The sequence below is a fragment of the Salmo trutta genome, chromosome 24 (genome assembly GCF_901001165.1).
Source record: "Salmo trutta chromosome 24, fSalTru1.1, whole genome shotgun sequence".
In the NCBI taxonomy this organism is placed as follows: Eukaryota; Metazoa; Chordata; class Actinopteri; order Salmoniformes; family Salmonidae; genus Salmo; species Salmo trutta.
This window is the reverse complement of record NC_042980.1, coordinates 11,191,318-11,207,721: the sequence shown is the minus strand read 5'-3', so window position 1 is coordinate 11,207,721 and position 16,404 is coordinate 11,191,318. Positions and strand designations below refer to the sequence as shown.

The 16,404-nt window shown below is 43.2% G+C and overlaps 1 protein-coding gene across 4 annotated transcripts in view; it reads left to right on the top strand.

The window, feature by feature from the left end:
* LOC115160687 (kalirin) overlaps positions 1 to 16,404 on the top strand; it is a 260,920-nt gene that overhangs the window by 186,331 nt on the left and 58,185 nt on the right. For all 4 annotated transcript variants that reach the window (XM_029710940.1, XM_029710941.1, XM_029710938.1 and 1 more), the window contains exons 23-31: positions 644 to 765; positions 1,258 to 1,324; positions 1,975 to 2,084; positions 2,403 to 2,472; positions 11,176 to 11,265; positions 11,622 to 11,714; positions 13,211 to 13,322; positions 13,776 to 13,966; positions 16,015 to 16,116. In XM_029710940.1, the coding sequence (XP_029566800.1) occupies positions 644 to 765; positions 1,258 to 1,324; positions 1,975 to 2,084; positions 2,403 to 2,472; positions 11,176 to 11,265; positions 11,622 to 11,714; positions 13,211 to 13,322; positions 13,776 to 13,966; positions 16,015 to 16,116 (957 nt within the window). The remainder of the gene's footprint in view (positions 1 to 643; positions 766 to 1,257; positions 1,325 to 1,974; positions 2,085 to 2,402; positions 2,473 to 11,175; positions 11,266 to 11,621; positions 11,715 to 13,210; positions 13,323 to 13,775; positions 13,967 to 16,014; positions 16,117 to 16,404) is intronic.

Below are 16,404 nucleotides of genomic sequence, written 5' to 3'. Positions count from 1 at the left end.
GGTCCCCTGGAGGGATCCTATGGGACTAAGGGCTAACCCCACCTGCTGCGAACGCTCATTCATCAACACAACCCCAATCCCTGGTCACTAATTAGGCTTAGTCTTTCTACTGCTAATGACTGTGTTTTCAAAGGACGTATGGAACGAAACCAATTTTGCCAAACATATGATATTCCTCATGTGCGCTCCCTTGAATGTATAGTCCTTCACCTGCTGCTGTTGTCATAGCTCCCTTAGTGGTCACCTCCTCTGTAGCATGGTCCTGCAAATACACGTGAGTGGGACTGTCTTACAAAGGGAAGACGTCCACAGAGCTTATTACAGTAGCTAGTATCTCTACCACCTTGGAACAAAGAAAACCAGGGGCAAGACCTGACACAGTTTGAAGTCCTCATCTCGGCACACAGGCATCAATTCCTCCTCTAATTGAAACACAGTCTGTTCGGGAAAGTCTATTTCATGTGTAAGTGCTGTGTCATCGTGGACCGTGTTGAAAGGCCTACGTCCCAAATGGCACCCTATTCCCTATGCACTGCACAACTTTTGACCAGGCCCCATAGGGCTCTGGTACAAAGTAGTGCACTACATAGGGAATAGGGTGCCATTTGGGACGTGTGCTGAGCTCTCCCTCGGTGTCTGATAGGATAATAAGGACTTGGAGCTGGACATCATCCCAGCCAGCCTGACTGATCCTGGAGAGGTGAAGCTCCGCGACCCCAACCACGAGGTCAACGAGGAGAAAAGGAAGTCAGCCAGGAAGAAAGAGTGAGTACACACGACAGACAGTACAGAGGAATAGGGAGAAAGCGCTGGAGGAAGCGAGTGTCGCGCAGTCATAGTAGTACTATGGCTTTTGATAAGGTGTATAGGCCGATGTTTAACATTCCATGACGTGCTGGGGTCTAGTGGTAGTGCTGTCGTCTGCTGCCGCCAGACCAGATATGGCCTTGGAGGCAGTTGTTCGGTCCTCCGCTCACTTTCTCTTCTGTATCCCTCTCTTATATGCAGTATATAAAACTTCAAATATATTTACAAAACAACAAAACACAATCCATGGTGCAGTTCATGTGATATGGCTAGATATTGTCATTGGTGGTCTTAGAATGGGGCTGTGGGAAGAGGCTACGTGTTCGTCCCAAATGGCACCCTATGGGCGCTGATCAAAAGTAGTGCACTATGTCGGGAACAGGGAGCTGTTTGGAATGCAGACGATGCCATTGCTGGTTGCTGATATATTGTATGTGTGTATTTATCCAGGTTCATAATGGCTGAACTCCTTCAGACTGAGAAGGCCTATGTCAGGGACTTGCATGAATGTTTGGAGGTAAGCTTTCCCCTTCAATTTTCACTTGGCAATGAAACTTTCTTCATTTCAGGGATCTTTTGGCCTTGGTATGTACTCAAAGAGGGGGTTCTTGGGTGTTTTCATGATATAATGAGTTTTTTTGTTTTTCACCACTCTACAGTCATTGTACTTCAATTACAATTAACATTTTAGTTATCCATTAACATTTAGGGCTCCCAAGTGGCACAGCGGTCTAAGACACTGCATCTCAGTGCTTGAGGCGTCACTACAGACACCCTGGTTTGAATCCAGGCTGTTTCACAACCGGCCGTGATTGGGAGTCCCATAGGGCGGCGCACAATTGGCCCAGCGTCGTCCGTGTTTGGCCGGTGTAGGCCGTTATTGTAAATAAGAATTTGTTCTTAACTGACTTGCCTAGTTAAATAAAGGTAAAAAATAAATAAAATCCAGAGCAATTTACAGTCAGTGCATTCAACTAAGTTTAATAATAGGAGAAAACAAACACATGTAACAGTTATTGCATGTAGAATCTGCTATCAGAAGAATCAGTGCCAGGAAGAAAAAGTAAGTGCGGGTGTGAGTCCAAGAAAGAGAAGTACATTTTTTTGTGAGGATTGGTTGTAGGACATGATAGCATGTGATGTTTCCTGTGTCACCCTCCTGTCTAGACGTACCTGTGGGAGATGACAAGTGGGGTGGAGGAGATTCCTCCTGGCATCGTCAACAAGGAGCACATCATCTTTGGCAACATCCAGGAGATTTATGATTTCCATAACAGGTAGGGATCTCTTTCAAATTGAGATGCGTCCCAAATGGCACCTTATGCCCTATAAAGTGCACTACCTTTGACCAAGGCAGGGCTCTGTTAGTGCACTATATAGGGCACAGGGTGTAATCTGTGACACAGCTTTAATTTGAAAGAGATTCCAACTTGTTATATCATTAGATTTTCTTGTTGTGTTTCAGGTGCACGTTATTGCATGAGACCAATTCAAATCAGTTCTATTTCATGTGATTTTTGGTTGAGGAAATACTTGTTCTACGATAACCAGTGAGTATTCTTATTGTTAACCCTCTCTTTGCTGTTTAATTGCAGCATTTTCCTCAAAGAGCTTGTGAACTATGAGCAGCTACCTGAAGATGTGGGCCATTGTTTTGTCACATGGGTAAGACTCATCCTGTTTACAGTCAATGGGGCATGTTCATTAGAGCACACAATTGAAATGTTTTGCAACGGAAACCCGAAAATGAGTATTTTTTTTATTGGTCACGCCCAGATATTCCCTCCCTGTTTCAGTCCGTTTTGTTCCATTTGGTGCCTAGTGAATACGACCATGGTGTTAGTCTTTTACTTACAATGCCCACAGGGTACTTCTGACTTGTGGCTTCCTGATTGATAATTACATGTGAATGCTGTTTACCTTCTTGCAATTAGTTTATACAACATTGGTAATCAATCAAACAAATGTACAGTATTTTATAATGCCCTTTTTTCCCATAAACCATAGGCAGGCATGCAGTAGCATGAAAATCTCTTGCAAAGATGCATTGGCAGTGAGCATTGCATATTGTAGTTATATATATGGAATAAGTAAATGGGTCTTTCTATTAATAAAGGAGCAAATGTGTGACATCAGGGTGAAAATGTCAAAATGGTTTGACATGGCTTCACATGTGTAGTTACAGGAATAAAAGTCTAAATAGGCACAATGAGACCATAACACCCCTTAGAAAGAACAAAACATCTACATTTCATTCAAAGTGTCACATGAAACATAGACACCAGGGATTGGAACAGAAATTATTTTACAATAGTTTGGTTCTGAACAGAACCATCATTTTTTTTGTTTCAGTTCCACTGTTCCGACCAGCAAAATAAAGTTCTGAACCGGTTCGAACCAAAAAAAAGTAACAGTTTATATCGTTCTTTTTTAAACCTCTAAAATAAATATTTTAGCTCGACATGACATAACTTCGGATAAAGTAGCTTGCTATGGAGCGGCCAAGCTATTTACATGCATTGGATAGACCAGTGTAGGGCGCGAAATGCTACTGACATTTTGAAGGTGGGGAGACAGTGAAAGAGGGTGAAGGAAGAGGCTTGGCTTGAAGCGCTGTGTATCTTATTGTTATGACATGCATTATCTGAATTAGGTCTACAGAATTATACCTACTGAGGAGCGGGTTCTATAAAGGAACTTTGAATGTCTTTGAACCTCAGAGATTTGGCTTAACGTTGGACCAGCTAGCTAACAAGCTTGTGCGTGCAGAGCGCCACCAGAATTCAAATAAAAACACTTCTCACTGTTTTTTGTAGTTAATAAATCCAATGTGAAACGTGATAACTATAGTATCCTTAATAACCTCTTAAGCTGACAGTCCGTGAAATCGTATATATGTTTACATGTATTCTTTTATTGATTTCCCACCGTTAAATAAGTCAGAAGAAAGCCATCCAGACCTTCCTAGGGCCATGTAAACGTGCTCTGTCGAATAAACGTGTATTTGCCTCCCTCTGGTGGTCGGCTGCGTCCACTTCACTGCAACGTTACATCAAAAGGGCGGTCCTTAGAAAAACATTTATCCAGATCGGCTGCTTCACGGCACGGTCACAGCAGAGCAATTGCTGAATTTGTCTCAAGCAGGCGGATCTAAATAAATAACTTGCATAGCGCTACAATAAAGAATGCGACCTACACACTTCCTTAAACCTAAAATAAGTAAAGAAGTCATTTTCAATGTACCCATTCCATGGCAGATGGTTTATGAACTGATACACAAAATGACGCCGGATTCAAAACTAAATGATTATACAAAATTCGTGCAACTAATAGAATGTTATATATATACAGTGCATTCGGAAAGTATTCAGGCACCTTGACTTTTTCCACGTTACAGCCTTATTCTAAAATGGATTAAATTATTTTTGTTCCCTTATCTACACACAATATCCCATAATGACAAAGCAAAAACAGAAAACATTTACATTCCTCCCGAGTGGCGCAGTGGTCTAAGGCACTGCATCGCAGTACTTGAGGCGTCACTACAGACCCGGGTTTGATCGCAGGCTGTGTCTCAGCCGGCTGGGACTGGGAGACCCATGAGGCGGCGCACAATTGGCCCAGCTTCGTCCAGGTTAGGAGAGGGTTTGGCCTGCCGGGATGTACTTGTCCCATCGCGCTCTAGCAACTCCTTGTGGCGGGCCGGACGCATGCACGCTGACTTCGGTCGCCAGTTGTATGGTGTTTCCTCCAACACATTGGTGCGGCTGGCTTCTGGGTCAAAAAGCAGTGCGGCTTGGCAGGGTGGTGTTTCGGAGGACGCATGGCTCTTGACCATTGCTTCTCCCGAGTCCGTACGGGAGTTGCAGCGATGGGACAAGACTGTAGCTACCAATTGGATATCATGAAATTGGGGATAAAAAGGGATAAAAAAAGTAATGTTAACATTTACATAAGTATTCAGACCCTTTACTCAGTACTTTGTTGAAGCACCTTTGGAATAAATTACAGCCTTGAGTCTTCTTGGGTATGATGCTACAAGCTTGGCACACCTGTATTTCAGGCGTTTCTCCCATTCTTCTTCGCAGATTCTCTCAAGCTCTGTCAGGTTGGATGAGGAGAGTCGCTGCACAGCTATTTTCAGGTCTCTCCAGAGATTTTCGATCGGGTTCAAGTCCGGGCTCTGGCTGGGCCACTCAAGGACATTCGGAGACTTGTCCAAAAGCCACTCCTGCGTTGTCTTGGCTGTGTGCTTAGGGTCAATGTCCTGTTGGAAGGTGAACCTTCGCCCCACTGTGAGGTCCTGAGCACTCTGGAGCAGGTTTGCTCCAAGGATCTCTTTGCTCCGTTCATCTTTCCCTTGATCCTGATTAGTCTTCAAGTCCCTACCGCTGAAAAACTTCCCCACAGCATGATGCTGTTACCACCATGCTTCACTGTAGGGATGGTGTCAGGTTTTCTCCAGACGTGACTCTTGGCATTCAGGCCAAAGAGTTCAATCTTTGTTTCATCAGGCCAGAGAATCTTGTTTCTCATGGTCTGAGAGTCCTTTAGGTGCCTTTTGGCAAACTCCAAGCGGGCTGTCATTTGCCTTTTACTGAGGAGTGGCTTCTGTCTGACCACTTTAGCATAAAGGCCTGATTGGTGGAGTGTGGCAGAGATGGTTGGCCTTCTGGACGGTTCTCCCATCTCCACAGAGGAACTCTGGAGCTCTGTCAGAGTGACCATCAGGTTCTTGGTCACCTCCCTGGCCAAGGTCCATATTCCCTGATTGATCAGTTTGCCGGGCAGCCAGCTCTAGGAAGAGTCTTGGTAGTTCCAAACTACTTCCATTTAAGAATCATGGAGCCACTGTGTTTTTGGGGACCTTCAATGCTGCGGAAATGTTTTGGTACCCTTCCCCAGATCTGTGCCTTGACACAATCTTGTCATGCAGCTCTACGGACAATTCCTTCGACCTCATGGCTTGGTTTTTGCTCTGACATGCACTGTCAACTGTGGGACATTATATAGACATGTGTGGGCCTTTCCAAATCATGTCCAATCAATTCAATTTACCACAGGTGGACTCCAATCAAGATTTAGAAACATCTCAAGGATGATCAATGGAAACAGGATGCACCTGAGTTCAATTTCGAGTCTCATACTGTGGCAAAGGGTCTTAAAATGTATGTAAATCAGGTATTTCTGTTTTCGCTTTGTCATTATGGGGTATTGTGTGTAGATTGATGAGGGGAAAAAAATATGTAATCCATTTTAGAATAAGGATGTAACGTAATGAAAGATTGTCGGTTCGATTTCCCTGAGCCGACTACGTGAAAATCTGTCGATGTGCCCTTGAGCAAGGCACTTAACCCTAATTGCTTCTGTAAGTCACTCGTAAATGACTAAAATATATAATATAATGTGTGAGTGTGACTGCCTACCATAATACCCATGGCCTGTTCAGAAACAACCGCTGTCCTCCAGAGTCTAGAAATTTGTGGGGATATGAGAGGGATTGATGGGTAGAATTTGTATATAAGGATCCTAGGCTACTCTTCCTAGGGTCCAGCAACATTAAGGCAGTTATATACAATTTCAAATATTACATGACATTACATTTCATAACACTTTACCCAACACGTTTAGTGTGTTCCCTCAGGCCACTTCTCCACTAGCACATATTTACAATACAACATCCATGTGTACGTGTGTGTAGAGTGAGTGTCTTATCATGTGTATGTGTGTCTGTGTCTATGTGTGTCTCTCTTCACAGTCCGTGCTGTTCCATAAGGTGTATTTTTATTTGTTTTATAAATTTGATTCTACTGTTTGCTCCAGTTACCTAATGTGGAAAAGAGTTCCATGTACTGTAGCCATGGCTCTATGAGCTGTGTGCTAGTAGTTTAAACAGACACCTCGGTGCATTCAGCATGTCAACACTTCTGACAAAAACAAGTAGCGATGAGGTCACTTTGAGCCATGAGATATGTACATACATGCATATTATTAATGTTAGCTCTCCGTGTACATTTAAGGGTCAGCCGTGCTGCCCTGTTCTGAGCCAATTGTAATTTTCAGAGGTCCCTCTGTATGGCACCTGACCACACGACTGAACAGTAGTCCAGGTGCGACAAAACTAGAGCCTGTAGGACCTGCCTTGTTGATAGTGTTGTTAAAAAGGCAGAGCTGCGCTTTATTATGGTCAGACTTCTCCCCACTTTAGCTACTGTTATATCAATATGTTTTGACCATGACAGTTTACAATCCAGCGTTACTCCAAGCAGTTTAGTCACCTCAACTTGAGATTTAGTTGAGGTTTAGGTTTAGGTGAATAATTTGTCCCAAATGCAATGCTTTTTGGTTTTGAAATATTTAGGACTAACGTATTCCTTGCCACCCATTCTGAAACGAACTGCAGCTCTTTGTTAAGTGTTGGAGTGATTTCACTCCGATGTAGTAGCTGACATGTATAGTGTTGAGTCATCCGCATACATAGACACACTGGCTTTACTCAAGGCCAGTGGTATGTCATTCATAAAGATTGAAAAAAGTTAGGGGCCTAGACAGCTGCCCTGGGGAATTCCTGATTCTACCTGGATTATGTTGGAGAGGCTTCCATTAAAGAAGACCCTCTGTGTTCTCTTTACACAGGTAACTCTTTATCCACAATATAGCAGGTGGTGTAAATCCATAACACATACGTTTTTCCATCAGCAGACTATGATCGATAATATCAAAAGCCGCACTGAAGTCTAACAAAACAGCTCCCACAATATTTTTATTAGCAATTTCTCTCAGCCAATCATCAGTCATTTGTATACGTGCCGTGCTTGTTGAATGTCTTTCCTTAGAAGCATGCTGAAAATCTGTTGTCAATTTGTTTACAGTAAAATAGCATTGTATCTGGTCAAATACTATTTTTTCCAAATGTTTACTAAGTGTTGGTAACAGGCTGATTGGTCGGCTATTTGAGCCAGGTGGTGACATGGTGAGAGCTCCATCTTACCCTCTGATAGGCTTGATGTAATGTTGGGGGTATTGCTTACACCTGTCCAATCCTCTCAGATCTCCACTAGGGTCTAGGGGTAGGGGCTAGCTAGGAGTTGTTTCTGGACAGGACCCACAACTCTTTGCGTTTGTGGTGGACCTTCAGCACGACACTTGAGGCATTGATTGGATGTTTCATTCCATTGCTGGACAGAGGTTGACGTTTATTGTCATGAGTCTTGTCCTGGAGGCAGAACTGAGCAAGTCAAAATTGGCTATATTGTAAAAATTCATGAAAATAATTGTGCTTTTTGCTCTTAATTTAAGTTTAGGGTTAGGCATTAAGGTTAGTAGTGGTTAAGGTTAGGGTTAAAGTTCGGTTTAAAATCAGATGTTATGACTTTGTGGCTGTGCCAGCTAGTTTCCACTCTGCAGAGCTGCCTCCAGAACAAGATTCATGAAAAATGCTAACCTGCTTGTTGGACACACAGATTTGCACAGGTGTAAGCTGGACACCATAGATACTGTTATTTTGGCTTTATGGCGTCATTGAATAAGATTACCAATGGTTAGCTTGGTAGCCAGAATGTTTGTCAGCTAACAATTTACAGTAACAGTAGTTCATTAATAAGTCAATAAACACTACATCTTATGCAGAAAGAAATCTCATCTTATGTTGGCACTGTGGCACATATGGACAGCTATTAATCAATTAATTAATAGATTCATAGAATGGAGTTAAAAGGGTGAACTCCTACTTTGAAAGAACAGGAAGTGTTGGCTGTGCACTTGACAAATGACTGGCATTCCACATTTCTATTCAAAAATGAAAAAAACTAACCGTTTTCACGTTCCCAATTGCATGGTTTTAACGTACACAGACCGTCATTTTAAGGGAATCTTGACTTAATGTTGTCCACGACATAGGCTAATTATCTTGAATGCCGTAACAACATAGACACAAATATGTTCTGTCAAGCCTCGAGATCAACATTATTTCACGCACTTTGGCTTTTGTTCAATCGCGTGCGGTATCACGCTAGCACTTTATCACTTGACTGTCATTCAGAAAACCCTTTCCTGAATCAGCTGATATTGCGCGATAATGTCCCCTTGTAACTAAACACACTGTAAAACTTTTCCCTGTAAATTTACAGCATTATACTAGCACCAGAGTTGCCAGTTTAATAGTGTAATTTTGCTTTACAGCAGAGATTTTGCTTTTTCACAGTACTATTTTCCTTACTGTAATAAAGCATATTACAGCATCCCTGCTGTAATTTTTAAAAATGTTTTATTTAACCTTTATTTAACTGGGCAAGTCAGTTAAGAACAAATTCTTATTTACAATGACGGCCTACCCCGGCCAAACCCGAACGACGGTGGGCCAATTGTCCGCCACCCTATGGGACTCCCAATCACGGCCGGTTGTGATACCGCCTGGATTCGAACCAGGAACTGCAGTGACGCCTCTTGCACTGAGATGCAGTGTCTTAGACCAAATTTACAGGGATGCTGTAATGTTTTGCAGTAAGGAAAATCGTACTGTGAAAAATATAAGCAAAATTAGTGTTAAACTGGAAAATCTGGTGCCAGGATAATGCTGTGAATTTACAGTGACATTTTCCCTGAAATCTAAATGTAACAATAACAATACATTTTTACATAAAATACATTTATTCAAATTGGTAACAGCAAGTTAACAACAGAATTGTCAACAGAAGTAACAACAGTTAACACATATCCAACCAAATAAGAGCATTATTACAATACTAATCTAAAAAGTATATTGAGTGCCTGTGTGTTTGGGTTGTGGTGGAGAGAGAGACAAAGCGAGAGAGGGAGATGGAGTTAAAATATGGATTGGGTACAATCCTAGATCTATGATCAGGGGCAACTCTATTTGGTGAAAGGGGGTTCCGAGGCAGTGAAACACACTACCGAAGGTTGGGCAGGAGAGCATCCAGGAAGTAGAAGTCAGCTCAGCATCAGGTGTCCTCAAGGGTGGCAAGGGGCATATTACACTGGTGTTGTGTGTATGTGGGTGTGTGTACTTAGCTCACTAGAAGTGAGCTCTTGGAAGAATGGGGCAATGTAGGAGTTGAGAACAGCTGGCTTCCTCTGGGCCACCTTGTCATGCACTTTGTCCCGTCTTCAGGGTTCGTCATCTTGGGTTGATTCAAACCTATAGCATATATCCAATATAGTTTATGAAATCAATTGAGTCATTGCACAAATACAAATAAGACAGCTAGATACACCTAGGTCAAACCCGAGCAAACTAATACAACATTGCTATAGCCTACACAATTCCGCAGATTATTTGACCACACTTTCTGTGCCACCAACTGTTTGCATACTACTGGTAAAGTGAACAGGTTTACTAATACTGTAACAATATATGGAACAATGTTGTTTAAATTAAACAAATGGTTAGCGGGGGGCAGGTATATGGACACTCCTGGCCTGAAAAAACAATGACATATGTCGCACAGCTGAGAGAACCGATCACACAGGGTTGAGGAGGACACTGTATCTCAGTGTTAGAGGCGTCACCACAGGCTCTGGTTCGATTCTAGGCTGTATCACAACCAGCCGCGATTGGGAGTCCCATAAGGCGGCGCACAATTGGCCCAGCGTCGTCCGGGTTAGGGTTTGGCCGGGGTAGGCTGCCATTGTAAATAAGAATTTGTTCTTAACTGACTTGCCTAGTTAAATAAAGGTTAAATAATAATACTTTTTTTTAAACAGTGTTTTTGTTTGCATTTTACCCATAATGCAGTGCAATCTACAGTATTAATGCAGTAAAACACATTTACGGTATTTTACTGTGCATTCTACAGTGTTTTGCTGTTGAAATTCCAGAAACGTCTTACAGTCCAGCTGGACATGAATTGCGCCTCAAAAAACTATATGCATTAATTATTGAAGAACCCCATACAGTTTTATTAATGATGGTAAAGTTACACTTTCTGTTGGAAGCATTCGATTTTGCAGTCACATACAATATTTTGGATATGTGTTATCACACCGTAACATAGGGAGATGTTACAACGTTACAGACAAACAACAGTATTATAAATGTAAGTAAGGAAAGAAAGCTAGTGTTTTATATCACACGATTTCTGGCTAATCTGTGAAGACTCCAAGCACGAGAACGGATTTAAACAGGTTTTGGTTCAACTAATGAATTATATTGAATGTGTCTATGTTCCCCCTTTATGTCACATAAAAAAAAGGCAAATTATTATTAATGACCTTGTAATAGCTTCAAACATTTGTCCACTACAAGAAATGCTCACAGGCACTCGAGTTTATAGAAAGACCCATATGCATGTAAGAACATAGATGCTTAGTCATTTGAATTTGACAGGATTTTCCCATACTGTTTTTCAGGCTGATAAATTCCACATGTACGTCAATTACTGTAAAAACAAACCGGATTCCAGCCAACTCATCTTGGAGCACGCTGGAAGCTTCTTCGACGTAAGTGAATGAGTTGTCTGTCCTCTTCTACCTGTAGGTGGTGCCAATGAGCCATTTATTCCAACGCTAAACAGGAGTCATATTTTTTTCTGCTTACTTACTGCCATTTGTCTCTTTGCATTGCAGTGCGCAGTCTTATGGCTTCCGTTCCAAATGGCACCCTCTTTACTTTACAGTGCACTACTTATGAACGGTGGCCATAGGGTTCCAGTCGAAAGTAGTGCACTATATAGTCATAGGGAATAGTGTGCCACTTGGGACGAACACATGATTATAGGCTATGAACACATTCAAGTATATCAATGTCAACGTCAATATGTTTCAGTCATCATGATGTCGTAAAATTCTGTGCACAGGAAATCCAGCAGCGACACGGATTGGCCAACTCCATCTCCTCGTACCTTATCAAGCCAGTGCAGAGGATCACTAAGTACCAGCTTCTCCTCAAGGTAGGGAACATGATGGGAGAGAAGGTCTGCGTCCCAAATGAAAATAAAGCTTTTGGCCACGCACACCAGTGGTGGATTTTGCGTTGAAAGAAGGATGCAAATAACCCCGTACCAACTGTAAAATATGGTGGTAGATCATTGATATTATGGGTCTATTTTGCTTCCACTGGTCCTGGGGTGCTTGTTAAGGTCAACTGCATCATGAACTTTACCCAGTTCCAGGACATTTTAGCCAAAAACCTGGCTGCCTCTGCCAGGACGCTGAAACTTGGCCCCAAGTGGATTTTCCAGCAAGACAGTAACCCGAAGCAGGCATCAAAATCCACAAAGAAATGGTTAATTGACCACAAAATCAAAATTTTGCAAGTCTCTGAACATGAACACCATTTAAAACCTGTGGTTTGAATTGAAGAGGGTAGTCCATAAGAGCAGACGAAGGATATCAAGGATCTGGAAAGGTTCTGTATGGAGGAATGGTCTAAGATCCCTCCCAACGTGTTCTCCAATCTCATAAAACATTTTACAAAAGTCTCAGTGCCATTACCCTAGCAGGGGAGGGTGCTAGAGTATTGAAAACAGGGGTGTCAATCATTTTGACCCGTATCTTTTTCAGAGAAAAAATATGAGTTGTTAAACAAAATATTTTTCTCTGAGCATTTGTGTTAATATAAGTATAATTTTTTTTAGGATACAATATAGCTCAGTATTTTGTATTATTTATTTGATACAGTCTTTTTTTGTTCATCTTCAGGGGTGCCAATAATTTCGGTCATGACTGTATATAGGTTATAGGGTGCCATTTGTGATTCGGACAAGGTAGAAACTGGGCCTCTTATCATCCAGGCCACTTCCCCCAGGAAATATGGAACATCAAAGCATTCTTCCCCTTCTACCCCTCTCTCTCTCTTTCTCTCTCGCTCGCTCTCTCTCTCTTCCTTCTCTCTCCCTCTCTCACTCCCTCTCTCCCCTCCCTCCACCTGTCCCTCCCTCCTTCCTGCCCCTGTCGCTTCCTCTCTATCTCATCAGTATGTACACGTGGGTTTCCTTATCAATCTCATTAAGGACTTGCCAAGGGACGTCCGATTCCCCTGCCTGTGTGTTGGCCCTTAGCTCTGTGTTATATGTTCATAGTAGCACTTAGTGATGCGTCTGAATCTCATCACGCAGTATCTTAGGCTTGCATCCCAAATGGCACCCTATGCCCTATCCTATATAGTGCACTTACGGAATAGGGTGCCATTTAGGACGCAGAGAGTGTCTTGCATATAGAGAGCCCCTGTACAGTGTCTGGTATAAGAAATAGCATTGAAACAATTTCCAGACATGTCTCCTCAAAATAACTCTTATGTCATTAGCCCTCTTATGTTATAATAAAAAAAAATGACCGGCTGGGAAAATTGTTGTTCTGTGTTTAACATGCATGCCAGGAACTGTAAACTTAGCGGCCCAATCAACGCACTGGAACGGATGAAAATTGTCCAAATGCCATGTTTCAGGAGCTGCTGACCTGCTGTGAGGAGGGGAAGGGGGAGATTAAGGATGGCCTGGAGGTGATGCTTAGTGTCCCCAAGAGGGCCAACGACGCCATGCACGTCGCCATGCTGGAAGGTACAGCAGGAAGGAGGCCTGTGTGCTGCGTTCTATTTAAAACGTCTCTCTAAATTCCTTAGCTAGGGTGTTCCATCACTTCATGTGGAAGTAAACTAACTAACCTTATCCCTTTAAGGGACAGTGGGGAAATATGCAGTAAGACCTGCACAGCATGGAATAACACTATCTAGTAGACAAGTATAAAGCTGTAAGGTTGTTGTCTCTGTCAGAGTTGGGGGTAATTGGAATTGAAGTCCGACAATTCAGGAAGTAAACTGACATTAGTAATTCAATAATCGCAAAATTAAATGGCATCTATTTTCAATGATTTCTCAATCAATTGAAAAGGAGTAGCAAATAATTGAATAAAAATTAAATCATAATAATTCAAATGAATTCAATTCAAATTGACCCCAACTCTACTGTCTGTAATGCATTGCTGTGTTTAAAGAGCCATGTGATCTCCGGCAGGTTTCGATGAGAATCTGGATGTGCAGGGAGAGCTTTTCATCCAGGACACGTTCCAGGTGTGGGATCCCAAGTCTCTGATCCGGAAGGGCCGGGACCGTCATCTCTTCCTGTTCGAGATCTCCCTGGTGTTCAGCAAGGAGATCAAGGACTCGGCTGGACGCACCAAATACGCCTTCAAGAACAAACTGCTGGTAGGACTTAGGACTGGACTCGTTTTCTAGCCTCTTTTTTTCATCTTCTCTTCTGTTCTCTCTTCGCCTCTCCTCTCCCCTCCCCTCCCCTCCTCCCTACCTTCTCTACAGTTAATGTTTAAGTCTGAGGTCAATTTGAAAGGAATGCATCTGCACCTGACTTGACACATCTGTGGAATGAGACTGGTCACCTAGTCGTTTGGAGTTCCAGCTTTTCAAGGGAATTCCACTCAAGATAGCACTGATGTTTTCATATAGATAATGTATCATCCAGCTGGCCAAGCTATGATCCTAATAATACTGGAACGTTGTGATGCCTTGCATGTGTCCCGGAGACTCCTGGGGAGTTGGATCGGAAGGGCAGGTGCTTTCAGCCAGTGGAGATGTTTTCCCCACACTGTGGGCCGAGAGCTTAGCCATCCAATTCCCTTTGATCTGCATCCAGCCTTGGCTTGCTGGCTGAGATGTGTAAAGCCCCCATTGTGTGTGTGCACGCGTGTGCGTGCGTGCGTTGGATGGGTGCAAGAGTACTTGTGCTATTGTAGTGCTGCGATTCGTACAATGCTCATTTTATGTCGGTGTTCTAGCCTTCTTATTTGAAGAAAAAAAAGTCTCTCTCAGTTGAGTGTCTGCTAAATGACTAAAATGTACATTATGTGTAAGCAGGACTGAACTGTGGTGTGTGTGTGTGTGTGTGCGTGTGGGTGGGTGTTAATTGCCCACTTGTATAATAGGCTACAGTATATTCAGAGTGCTTTAGAGGAAGCTGGGGAGCGAGAATACAAAGAGCCAGGTGTTGAATACATGAACAGAGCAGGTGGAGTGGTCCGGAAATGAAAGCTTCCTCTCACTGGGCATGAATTATGAATATGCAAATGTGCATGTCCAATAACAACTGTTCCAAATCAAATCAAATTCAATGTGTTTACAAAGCCCTTTTTGCGTCAGCAGATGTCACAAAGTGCTCGTTACAGAAACCCAGCCTAAAAACCTAGAAACCTAGAGAGACGATAATAATCACAGTGGTTGTAGAGGGTGCGACGGGTCAGCACCTCGGGAGTAAATGTCATTTGGCTTTTCATAGCCGAGCATTCAGAGGTTGAGACAGCAGGTGCGATAGATAGAGGGAGGGAGAGAGAGAGAGGGTCTTGTCCAACGATAACCCCAGACAGGGCCTACCAGGCAGGATATAACCCCACCGACTTTTCCAAATCACATCCGCCACACCGCTGGAGGGATATCAACAGACCACCAACTTACTACCCTGAGACAAGGCTGAGTATAGCCCGCGGAGATCTCCTCCACCGCACGAGGCCGAGGGGGCGCAAAACCGGACAGGAAGATCATCTCAGTGACTCAACCCACTCATGTCGAGTATGGCGGGAAAAAAAACCTGGCACGACGTGACGCACCCCTCCTAGGGACGGCATGGAAGAGCACTAGTAAGCCCCCGTAATACGGTCAGAGGCAGAGAATGCCAGTGGAGAGAGGATGAGCCGGCCAGGCAGAGACAGGACCTACAGTCATATGACCTGCTGAAGAGATGTGTCCAGGCTGTGCACCAAATGGCACCCTATTGCCTTTATGGTGAGAGCCCTGTGGGCCCTGGTCTGAAGTAGTGCACTATATAGGGAACAGGGTGGCCATTTGGGACACACCCCCAGCCAGGACCAAGGGACCAGTGGAGGCTGCTGAGGGGAGGACGGCTCATAATAATGGCTGGAACAGAGCGAATGGAATGGCATCAAACACATGGAAATCCGCTCCAGCCATTACCACGAGCCCGTCCTCCCCAATTAAGGTGCCACCAACCTACTGTGACAGGGACATAGAAGAAAGTTGGATGGGATTTACTATGACTGTATCTTAATGTACCTCTTAAATTCCTTTTCAGAAAGGGAACATTGCTATTAGTTTTTATGACATAAAGTTATAGTATATCGTTTTTATGATATTCAATGGTATACTGAACACATGATGATTTGGAAGGTTCCAAGTCATAAAAAGCAGGTTCAAGACTTGACATTTTGTTCTTCTCCATTATCCAGACATCAGAGCTGGGCGTGACAGAGCACATTGAAGGGGACCCCTGTAAGTTTGCTCTGTGGGCTGGAAGGACCCCCTCATCTGACAACAAGACTGTCCTCAAGGTAGGTCTATGCTTCTTGCTGATCTCGAAAGCATTACAGAGTAGGAGTGCTGATCCAGGATCAGTTATCCCTTTTCGATCATAATTAATATGATCATATACAGACAGGTGGGACCTGATCCTTAATCAGCACTCCTACTCTGAGACACTTTGTGAATACGGGCGCAGGTCCCTTAAAGCTGCCTTCTACTGATCTTCAAGATGGTTCAGTACAGGGTGAAAGATAGTTTTAGGTCATTTATCACAATACCATACCCACACTAGTTGAGGGGCCATAAAAAAGTGACAT